Raw genomic sequence first — 12,175 nt, forward strand, 5'->3', positions numbered from 1 at the left:
GCACCAGATCACCTGTACAACAATCCCATCACTTCTTCAAAGCTCCTGGGGGTATTAGGGGCCAATTAGGGTCAAAACCCTAAACCTGCGAAAATACACAAGAGGCTGTAATTCACTGTTTCTAGTTCCGTTTCGCATGCCAGTCGCATCCGTAGCAAGCCCTCGTACTCCCACACATGTAGGGCTACTTTCCGAATTCACCTGTACCTGCGGGGGATTAGCAATTAGCTAATTTACTACTTGGATAAGAGGCTCTTGTCTCGGCATACGCGCACGAACCCACACAACTGTACATACAGATGGAAAGCCCTTGAGCTGGGCATTACGATTCTGTATTCAAAGGGGGAGAGAGGTGTGCGCAAGAGCGGAATCATCTCGCTACATAGAGGAAGGGAGAAGGCAAGCTTTCCATTAAAGCTGTGATCACCTGCACCCACTACTCACACACACTTGTGCTCACTTGATGAACAAAAATCAGCCTCCACTCTCAGTTTGGGCGTCCCCTCTTGAGATGAGACTGGCAATTGCATTTGCAGCCGCCAAGTGTCCACTTTGCCTCTTTTGAGTTAAATTCCTAGTACCCACCGACTTATAAAGTGTAGCGAGAGGCCTAAATGACTATGAACTGAGCCTAGACACCCTTTTACTGCTTGGATTCCAGTGTCGATTTGCCCGACCATCTTGTGCCGATCTGCCCGTCCTGATTGCGGGTGAAACTCTCGGCAGTTGGCCGTTTCACACTGGCCACACAATGTCCAGCCATTTGTGACTTCAAAAAGATGGTCCCAAAAATAAAATAAAAATCATGGGAAAGAAACCAACAACTAAGGTTAGTGGTTGCCACAGCCTCGTGACATCGGATTTGGAAGGAGTTGAAGAAAGGATCGCTAGCCCTCTTGCATTTGCATTCGCATGTAGCGTGCATCCACTTCCGTCGAAACACTTGTCAACATAGGGATAACATAGGGATAACCGTTAACTTTACACTTGTCAATACTATAACACTTGAATGACACGACTTGGCATAGTTCCGAGTCAAGACGTGTTGGCCCCAAAGATTTGCGCCCCATTCGGTATTTCTTTCTTTATTATTCTAGAAGATACAACTCCCGATGGTTCCAACTCTGGCTCCAGATGCCTCAAAGACGGACCCCAAGGGGTGCTTAAGCCTTATATACTCTGCTCAAAAGGAGAGCCTTGAAAACATGTTCAAAAGCACTTAATCTGCTCCTAAAAGCTCACTTTAAATTGCCAAATTTGCCAAGGGTAAAAAGTGGAGATCCGTATGACTTGCCATCTTAGCGTGTCAACGCAAATCATGGAAAATTGTATAGTCTGCCACATGTCATCATGCAACGTAAAACGTGGGGGTTCGTACTGTTGTGCCACCTCATTAGTTGTTTATGCCAGTCTTGTGTGTGTCCCCCCTCTTTTATTAGGTTAGGCCCCTCGGTGGAACTTAAAAGTTGGAAGAACTCTTAGTTCTTTGTCTTTTGATAGCTTAGGCCCCTCCATGGAAACCCCTAATTTGGTACTTCTCTTTCTAGGTTTTAGTCCCTTCGGTCGGGATTTGCAAAGCACAATCAAGTTAGTCTTAAACCTGAAGGTCATCCTAGAGCCATGTAGAGGATCATAGATGCAAAACAAGTCATAGAAAACTATCCACGACACGTAGGATTCTGGCTTTGACCAAGAGATTGACATGGACCACCTTCTGAGGGAGAGTGAGTCTGAGGCCGGTGGTTTATCGTTGTTGATTGCAGGATAAAAATGTTCATACTTCTAACATTCATGCAACCTATAAAAGGTCATTGGATCTTGCTTGTGGTGCGTGCACACAACCAAGATCATAATCTGTCATAATGAAACCGGCCCGTAGGGTGGTAGACTTTACCTTTCACCCGAATCTTTTCTTGATAAACTTTACTTTAACTTTACGACACGGAGAAACTCCACGAATAAACCTGTGACTGGAATTAACACTTCAAACAAAGCATCACTTGGCAGCTAGAATGCTCCCAAGTAGACACTGAAACCCTGTAGGCCCCAAAGATTGGCGCCTCTTTCGGTATTTCTTTATTCTTCTTACACTTGAGAAAAACCTGTAAATTTCTACAAGCTGTCCCACTTCTATTGGGCTGAAATTCCTCTACTCTAACCCAATTTCGATACTTCATCATCTCGATAGTTTATCATTCTATAGCGCGTTCAATGTCCTCTTCCGTCAGAAGAAGAGAGCTCTTCTTATCTGACTTCGGCTTTGCTTTTATTTTCATGGCTGACTTGAGAGGTTGTTCGGTAGCCTACTAAGTATTATGGTTGAACCAAAGCTAGGATTTGTTATGATGGTTATTGGAATGGTTGGACATAGTCTCAGACCCGTACCTTAGACTCAACGTACTGGTTGGACCAAGTTCATGACATGTTGCCCCGATTATTTAGAACGGTTGCATGAAGGTCTTGGACTCATTTTTGTTAGGATTTGGAGGTCATCTACAGTCTTTTCGTCTAGATCTAGTGTTAGGTGCAGCGGAATGAATGTTGTATTTTCTCAAGATTAGTGATCTTTATTGCTCAAGGTTCCTTTTAGTTCTTCGGGAAGGAGAGAGCCTTCCATCTTGTAGAGTGCTGTGATCACGAACAAAGTGAGTGGATATTGTGCGTGCAAGTGAATGAGACTGAGAGAAGGAGAGAGAAGAGATACGACACCCGAGAGTTGTAAAACCCTCCTCCGAAGGCCCCACTCTCGTCGTCGAGAGTGGTCTACTTTGATTGCACAAAGGTGTACAATGCGTATGCAATGGACTACGCCGACGACGACGACGGTGGTGATGACGACGACTTGATGGCTGGAATCTGAGATCTTCTAATCGCTGAATTTCGGGACTGTTTCGGTGGATGAAAATGACTGTTTTGGCTGCGTTTTTATGGCTGAAAGTGGGGGAACATCTGCAACCAACTTGGGGGCTGATTTGCTTCTGTGTCTAAGGCTAAAACTGTGTGTATCTGCGGTGGTTAGGGGCTGAAACCAAAAACGCTGACCTGTTGTCCTATTGCTTAGCAAAACGCTAGGCTGATCTGAATCTGAAATCCAAAAACGCTGAAATGGCAGCAGGTCCTAGCGTTAGTAAATTGTTGAGAAAACGTTGGCTATGGCAGTTGGAAAACGCCAGGCATGGGAAGCTTCATGGCGATGCTACATGCTGTGGGAGGAAACGCCAGGGGTGGGAGATGCTGGCGATGGAAATCTGTTGGGAATGCCGCGAAGGTGGAGGTCCACAAACGCTAGGGGTGCTGGGGGGGGGGGGGGATGTACTGCTGAGAAGTTGCCTGTTGAGCGGGAAGCTCATGCTACCTCTTCTGCCAGAAAGTGCTAACTTGGGTTTGCTTATATATTAACTTAACAAAATTGCCCTACCTACTTTTGTTGGAAAGTCACTTAAAAATAATAAGTGAAAATAACCAAAAATAGGAAAATAGGCTAAATGCACTAGAAAATTCCCCTAACTGATGCTAATGGATTCTAATGGGAATTCCGATGATCATGCTGTGTGCAACCGGAGGATATGCATCTATTCTAAGTGACTGGGCATGCACGGTCTACGAATAGACTCACAAAAGTGCTAGATCACTGCTAGTCTAAACTGACTGGATTGACTGAACCCTGCTGTGGTGTAACTTGTCCACGGACACATAGGGTTGGATGTGTCACGTGACATCTAGTGGGAGTCGGCTTCTTTGTGGCTGTATGTGGCCTTGTGAGACTTCTCGAGTGTCTAGGGTTCATAGGTATTTTCCATATTTTGTTGAGGTTGGCTACTACTGGGCCATTTATTGACTGTCTCCCATTTTTATTAGTCGTCTCTTTATGGGTCGGATATTTTTTGGAGGCCGGGTAGCTTGTGTACCCCCTACATGAGCGGGGGGGGGCTCCCATGGTCAGAAGCCCATCAACATAGACAAATGAACCAAAATTGGTGTAATACTTAATCATAATAAGCGATTAATAGTGCAGCTTGTAAAACTGCCAAAACAAGTAACCAAGAGTGGTCCGACATAGAACTCAATGGATAGACCGGAGGTACACAACTTCTACTCCCCATGAGACCATTGACATGAGTACCACCTCTAACATGCTCTGAGAGCATAGATGTGGTGCATGGGAGAGTATAGCAATGGACCTTTTTTTTTAATTTTCCTAAGACTTTAGAGTGGTTATGATGGCTTTGTGGACCTGGTAAAGTGCTATATCTCTGAACATAAGTCTTAGTGGGAGCGGTATTTGCCATTGGTGGAGTTTGCTTACAACAACACTGTTCATACTTCGAGGGGGAAGGCACCATAGATTGTTGAGGGTGGCAAAAAGGTTCCACATATTTTGCGCACCAAGGACAAGATTTTTGAATCTGACCATTTTGTCCAGGATCTAGAAACTGCTATGCTAAAGTTAAGGAGGCTTTGCAGAAATCTCAAGAATGGCACAAGAAAGTAGCATACAAGCATCGCCGCCTCTTGCAGTTAAAGGAGGGTGATTATAGGTTTGAGAAGACACGCCTAGGAAAATGAAGGGTAAGGAGAAGTTTTTTCCAAGGCTAAGTATGAGATACTATGGGCCCTTCAAGATTTCTGCAAAGATCATCGATGTGTCCTTTCGACTAGAGTTGCCAGGTACTTGGAAGATTCCCAATGCATTCTAGATAATCTTCTGATAATCATCTTTCTCTAGGGATTCTTTTAAGGAACGCCCTCTTTTTTGTCCTTTGTTTGTGAGCGGTGATGATTTTTTTTTTATAATAAATTTTTGATATTCACTTAAGAAGCTGCCTGATTGCACTCTGCAATTTAGATTTGTGTTGATACCTTGTTTGTTTTTCTATCTTTAATTTATTTTAGGGAGTGCTGGTTTTCCAGTTACATATCATGAGCTGTCCCATGACCACTTGTATGCCTATGAATAAATGACGTGAATTTGTGTGAGGTGGTTTTACTGATTATGTGGGTCCTTGTCTGCAGCCAAAAATATCATATTAGCTGGAGTCAGGTCAGTAACCTTACATGACCCTGGACTTGTGGAGGCATGCGATCTTGGAGCCAACTTCTATTTAACAGAATCTGACATAGGGAAACCCAGGGCAACTGCTTGTGCTTACAAGCTACAAGAATTGAATGCAGCTGTTCTGGTTACAGTTCAGTCTGCTGACATTACCCACAGTTTCCTTTCAAAATTTCAGGTATGTTTCAGATAGTGGTGGAGGATCACTGGCATATGACGGTAAGTGCTGTTATGGTTATCTGGTTCCATTTTCTTGCAGGCCGCAGTTTTCACCAATCTCACGTATGAGGAAGCTGCTGCATTTGATGACTTTTGTCGAAGCCAAACACCTCCAATTGCTTTCATTAAGGCAGATGTGCATGGCCTCTTTGGTAGCGTGTTCTGTGATTTTGGACCTGAATTTGTTGTTTTTGATGTTGATGGAGAAGAACCACAGACAGGGATTATTGCATCCATTAGCAATGATGATCCGGCACTTGTATCGTGTGTTGATGATGAGAGACTGGAGTTTCACGATGGGGACATGGTGGTGTTCAGTGAAATTCATGGAATGACGGAACTGAATGATGGAAAGCCAAGACGGATAACGAGTTGTAGACCTTATTCTTTTCTTCTTGAAGAAGATACGACTGGTTTTGTGGCTTATGAAAAAGGTGGCATTGTCACTCAAGTCAAGCAACCCAAAATGCTGAAGTTCAAATCATTTCGTGAAGCGGTTAAGAATCCTGGGGAGTTTCTTCTCAGTGATTATGCCAAGTTTGATCGGTCCTCCTTGTTACACTTGGCTTTTCAGGCTCTTGATCAGTTCAAAGTCAAATTTGGTCGCCTTCCTGCCCCTGCTAGTGATGACGATGCTGCTAAACTCCTAGCTTTTTGCAAGGAAAGTAATGGAGAAGCTGGGGAATCAAAGCTAGAGAGTATTGATGAGCAGATTCTTAGGCACCTTTCAAATGGGGCAAGTGCTGTTCTCAATCCAATGGCAGCCATGTTCGGTGGAATTGTCGGCCAAGAGGTTGTGAAGGCTTGTTCTGGCAAGTTCCATCCTTTGTTTCAGGTGAGTTTTTGTATTTGCAGTGTTTTTAACTTGAGCCCTAGTTTTGTATTGCTAATTGATAGGAATTCACAACCCCAAGTGAAAGCCGTTGTTTATGCTTAATTGGTGGTTGGCTATCTACTAGAATGTTTAGAAACAATGACCACCCATTTGAAGCTTGTTGGAAGGTGGTGGCTGCTCCTCTGGCTGTCCACTATCTAGTGTAAAGAAATCTGTAATCTGTCTGTGGGACTGTCTCTCTCCAGCTCTCCTCAGTAAAGTGTCTCTATGCTTGCGTAACTCAAGTAGATACAGTCCAAGACATCTCTGATCCTCATAACTCATGACCCTAGATAGAGGCCCAAAACCCTCTCTGAATAGACAATGAAAACGGGCTCGTATCTCATAGTACAGTGTGCAATGACATATGTAATGTAACTCTGTCTCTGGCTCTAGATGACATAAGCGGCATATCCTGCTATCTGCTGGTATCCCTTTGAATCTGCCAGTCTCAATCTGGAGCTGATGTGAGGATGTGCGTATCTGGCCATATAGCATAGTAGAGGCAACGAGAGTATCAAAGAGCCATAACTTTGTCTTAGGTTCCCGGAACTGAACCTGCAAACACATCCTCTCCAATCCTCCCAAAGCCGCATAAGCTCTAGTCAGTCTAGTCTCTGCTGCTCCTCTCAAAGAAAATCTCGGCCCCTCACGTAAGTAGATGCATTTGTATACTCCACAATCTCCTGACCATATGTGAAAGTAGGTGCTGATCTCTTGATCCACTGTGGTGTGGTGTTAAACACCATAGCCTTGTTTTATCAAGGTTTACACACAATCCACTATCCTCTGCAAAACTGTGTAGTGCATCCAAATGTTGTTGCATATCCTCTGGTGAGTCAGATATCAACACAATATCATCAGCATATAACAACAATGGGATCCACGTCCCTACCAATTGGGCACCTCTGTCACCCTCTCTGTCAATGTAATCAGACACCTCATCAACATACATACCAAATAGAGTAGGAGACAATGGGCAGCACGTCACCCCAATAGTAGAGTGAACTAAATCAGATACCCTTTCCGGAGTGCGTACATGTCCCATCACTGATCTGTACAAAGCCATAATCCCCCAAATCAACTCTATGGGCACCCCCATCTCATGTAGTCTGCGCATCATGGCAAACCATTAGAAAGTAAAATGTTTGGGTGTTGTAAAGAGCTTAGAAGTGGAGGCGTATGATGCGAAGGCGGTGGTTGATTTTCATGTGATGCCAGCGGGGTTGGGAGCATATCCTATTATATTGGGCAGACCATGGTTACGTGCAGTGGGAGCTGTTCAAGATTGGAGACGTGGTACGATTAGCCTTTATGGAAAGACAGGTGCTAAGAAGCTATATAATATGGACACAAGGAAACTATTGGAGGAACTTAATGGAGATGAGGATGAGTCTAGTGATGAAGATTATTCCGGAGTGTCTGACGAGGATTGTGATAGTACTACTAGTAGTGATGAGAATGTTGATGTCGCATTTCTTTTGATGGACAAAGAAATCCATGAGTCTGGTTTAGTTGCATTTGCAAATGAGATTGAAGATGAAAGTGAAGGGCCTTACGAAGTGATTGAAGGGCTGATGCAAACCAAGGTTGAATCGTTAAAGAAGCAAGAATTGATGACACAAATGATCAGTGGAGACCTCTCAGCTATGGAGAAGGAGCTATATTTGCACATGCTGGCTAGTTTTCTTGATTTGTTCATTACTTCATATTAAGAGATTAGAGGGTTCAAAGGGGAAGAGATGCATATAGAGCTAAAGGAAGGTGCTAAGCTAGTGCGGCAAAGGCTAAGAAGGATGGGTAAGAGCAGATGGAAGCCTTGCGGGAAGAGGTGGATAAGTTATTGAAGGTAGGATTCATAGTCCCAGTGGAGACCACAGAATGGGCGAGTCCAGTAGTAGTCAGCCCAAAGAAGCATGGAAAGTGGAGGCCACTAAGAAGAACCCATATCCTCTTCCATTCATTGATCAGATCTTGGATTCAGTGGCAGGTTATGAGAGGTACAGTGTGTGTGATGGTTTTTTAGGCTACTTTCAATTGAAGATTGTTCTTAAAGACTGAACAAAGACAACTTTCATTACGCCATGGGGTTGTTATTGTTACACGGTATTGCCATTTGGGTTGTCAAATGGACCATCCTTCTATCAAAAGAGAGCAAATTGGGTATTGGCACCATTCATTGTTAGTTGTGTTAAAGATTTTATGGACGACTTTTGTGTCTACAGCAGTAGGACTGAACACCATGAGAAGCTGCAGATGGTATTGGCTTGATATGGTGAATGTGGAGGACAACTAAATCTGAAGAAATGTCATTTAGCACAACCAAGAGTGAAGTTATCGGGCCATATGGTGTCAGAAAATGGCATTGAGGCTGATCCAGACAAGGTTAAGTCTATTATTCTTCTTCCATCACCTAAGAGTACAAAGCAATTGGCAACCTTTATACACAAAGCGAAGTACATGGTGCGATTTATTCCATTGTCTTCACAGCTCCTTTATCCATTACAACAAGTGGCAAAGCATGATCCATTGCAATGGGATGACAAGTGTGAAGAAGGGTTTCAAGAGGTGAAAGAGGTGAAAGAGGTGTTAGGGGGGCTATCAGCCATGCAGGCTCCTGATTGGGAGCAAGCGTTTTATGTAAATCCATTAGTAGGGGATGATGCCATTGGAGCCATGCTATTGCAAAAGGGGAAGGGCAGCCATTATATGAGGCCAGTGTATTGTGCAAGCCGAGTGAAGTTGGTAGCAGAAAGAAAATTGTTGGAAGTAGAGCTAGTGATGGCCAATGTAATATTTGCCTGTCGACGATTTCGTCATTACTTGCTACCACTACCTTTTGTTTTCTTAACGAGTTACGTCTTTTTGCCATAGTTAATTAATGACATTAACATGTCAAATATGGTCAAGAAATGGATAATTGAGCTGCAAGGGTTTGAGTTCTCTTTCTTAGTGGAAGACAATCCAAGAGCTACCCTAGCTAATTTGTTGACTTACAAGGAGAATCCCCTTTTTGTTAAGGAAGAGGTGGTGAAAATGGTAGTTGAAGAAATGCCACAGATCGGCAATGCACATGTGTTGTTCTTTGATGGCTCATACAGAAAGAGCCATGATGCGGCTTCAGGGGGTATAGCACTTTACGATCCAGAGGGGAAGCTAGTAAGCAAGAGAGGGTTCAAATTGGATGCTCATAGTAACAATGAGGTTGATTATGCTACTTTGGAAGCCGGATTACACATTTGTTTGAAGCATGGGATTAGAAGGTTGAGCATAAAAGGTGATTCCTTGTTAGTTGTGAAGTAAGTGTTGGGTGTATGGAGGAGCAAGAACACCTCATTGAAGGAAATGTGTTTCAAAATTAAAGACCTATTAAAAAAGTTTGAAGCATGGAGCATCAGACACATTTAACGTGCTCTAAATGGAGAGGCACATGAAGCAGCTCAAAGCATGATTGGGGAGCTATTTGTGTTGAGGACTAATTTACCTCCTTATCATGGCCGGGAAAGTTTGGCTCAAGAAGAGGAGTTTTTGCTAACAGGAATCATTCCGAAGAACATTCAGAAGTCTTAAGAAGTATGGTTTTGTGCGTAGAGCATCCAAGTACATTTGATCGGTGATGTCTTGTACATGAAAGGGGCTGATCTCGTGTTGAGACGTATACCTTGGCGGGAGGAGCTTTATAGAGTGTTGAAAGAGAATTGCATGTGGTGGCCATTTTGCTCTAAAGATCACCTTGCATAAGATCTTGCAAGAGGGATATGTATGGCCCAATTTGCACAAAGATGTTCCCATTGGTGTAGGTCTTGCAATCGATGTCAAGCATTTGGGAAGAGAGTGTTGAAGCCAGAGCTACGAAAAACCATTATGGCATTTGATGTGTTTGAAAAGTGGGGGATTGATGCAATAGGCCCATTACCTATCACAAGTAGGGGCAAAAGCTATATTTTGATTGCAGTGGACTATCTCTCTAGATGGGCAGAGGCTACAACAGTAAAACAAATCACTGCAAAGGATGTGGCAAAATTTGTGTACGATGAAATATGTTGCAAGTTTGGGGTGCCACTGGAGCTACTTTCGGATAAGTGGCCAAGATTTAGAGCTAAACTATTAGACTTTTTATGCGCGAAGATGAAGACTAGGCACCAGCATACCACTCCTTATTATCCACAATGTAATGGCCTAAATGAAAGATTCAATGGTGAGTTGGTACAAATCTTTCAAAAGTGACAGAGCACCAAGGAAAGAATTCAAATTGGGAAAGAATTCGGATTGGGAATTGCCTAGTGCATTATGGGCTTACCGTACTTCGGTGAAGACAGGTACAGGGTTTACTCCATTTCATTTGGTATATGAAAAGGGAGCACTATTGCCTGTGGAAGTAGAGTTGCCTGCGGTCAAGATGTTAGAGAAGTTGCTTGGGCAGTCCAGTGATGCATTCAAAGAGAGACTCTTACAATTACAAGAGGTTCAGCTGGATAAGCACATTGGAACATTATGGACAGATGCAAGATAAGGCTTTAGCAAAGATAAATGAAAAGGTCAAAAGTAAGGGTATCAAGAAACATGACTTGGTTTTGCGCTACAACAGTAAGCTGGACAAGACATTCCAAAAGAAGTTTCAAATTAAGTGGGAAGGCCCTTTCAAGGTAGTGCAATGTTTTCCGAATGGTACATATCAGTTGGCTAACCTTGATGGGATCTGTATAAGTCAAGGGTAAATGGATTGCGTCTTAAATTATATCATGCTAGATTAATGATGGTGATGGAAGATGAGCTGTCTGCAGAACAAGTAATGTCTGTGAGGGATGAGGAGACCTGTGACGCGGCGAGTCTCATATCTCTTTTTGCTACCGCTGATCATGAATGATCTAGCAGGCTAGGGGATGGGCAAATTATGTGAGGAGTTTTTTGCAAGAAGTGATTGCGCATATGTACATACACATGCATGGTGGATCGAATAAAGAATTGCCCATTGTCCAGAGCCAGGTGACTATGTGGGGTCCACATGTGTACAGGTAGGACGTGTACATAGTACATCGATTTTTATCATCACCAGTATCAGTGTGTTTTTCTATAATAATGAGGAGTTGGTAGAGCGTAAAACTTCTCGAGGAAGCTATCAGCAGACCCACACCATGAGGTAAGCAGGTGCGTCAGATGGCATCCAGTGGCGTTAGGAGGTCGAACGGGATCAACACTTGCATGTGGATAAATGAGGACACAATGGGAATGTTTTCTTGTGATGATTATGCAAAAAGGTCATCATGAGAACTATATTTGGGGGCCACTTCACGTGGTTGCGGGATGCATTATTGAGAAAAGTTGAGTGCCAGGTGTGCAGATGGATGTAGAAGGGTAACAAAAACGCACTGCGTGGCCATTTTTTGGCCTGTTCGGGGTCCGTTTGAGGTCAATTAAAAGGCCAAAGGTGCCCAAGGGATAAAGTGAAGTGTGCACTGTGGACACTGAAAAACTTGAGAAAAAACCAGAAAAAACGTGAAGAGAAGAGGAGGAACAGCCGCAACTCAATTTTCGTTGTTTTTGGAGCCTGTTTTGGCCATAAATTGCTCATCCGAGCTCGAATTTGAGCCATAGTAACAGGGAATGGCCGTTTTCAGGTCTCCGTTCCCCGTTCCCATTCCAACTTCCCGTTCCGAATCCCTGTTCCGTGTTTCAAACTTGAGTACCCGTAACAGGGAATGGCATTTTGTTCCGCATTCCCGTTCCCCGTTCTCGTTCCGGTTTCGCGTTCTTGGTAACTATGATTTGAGCACTTTGATATTGTAGACTGGGGCTTTTGGCCGTTCCGGACGCAATGGCGCTATCCATTTTGCCAAATTCCTCATTGTTTCTTGCTGTTTTGGTTGTGTAAGTTTCTCCTGTGAGCGAAGCTTCTGCTCAAATTTGTGATTGTATCTAGCATATTTCATCCATATGGTGTGAGCTATTTATCCCATTGGTGTCGGCCCAAGCTCAATTGTATCTAAGCATCAGAAATCTTCCTCCTTTGAGCTGATTGTGTGTGTGTG

General features: G+C 43.5%; 1 protein-coding gene across 2 annotated transcripts in view; it reads left to right on the forward strand.

Moving 5' to 3' along the window:
• The window catches only part of LOC147442165 (ubiquitin-activating enzyme E1 1-like), a 38,996-nt gene that overhangs the window by 11,805 nt on the left and 15,016 nt on the right, over nucleotides 1–12,175 (forward strand). For both annotated transcript variants that reach the window (XM_086528448.1, XM_086528447.1), the window contains exons 3-4: nucleotides 5,014–5,231; nucleotides 5,313–6,107. In XM_086528448.1, the coding sequence (XP_086384574.1) occupies nucleotides 5,014–5,231; nucleotides 5,313–6,107 (1,013 nt within the window). The remainder of the gene's footprint in view (nucleotides 1–5,013; nucleotides 5,232–5,312; nucleotides 6,108–12,175) is intronic.

Source organism: Adiantum capillus-veneris, chromosome 14 (assembly GCF_014529385.1).
Source record: "Adiantum capillus-veneris isolate H3 chromosome 14, ASM1452938v2, whole genome shotgun sequence".
NCBI classification, from domain to species: Eukaryota; Viridiplantae; Streptophyta; class Polypodiopsida; order Polypodiales; family Pteridaceae; genus Adiantum; species Adiantum capillus-veneris.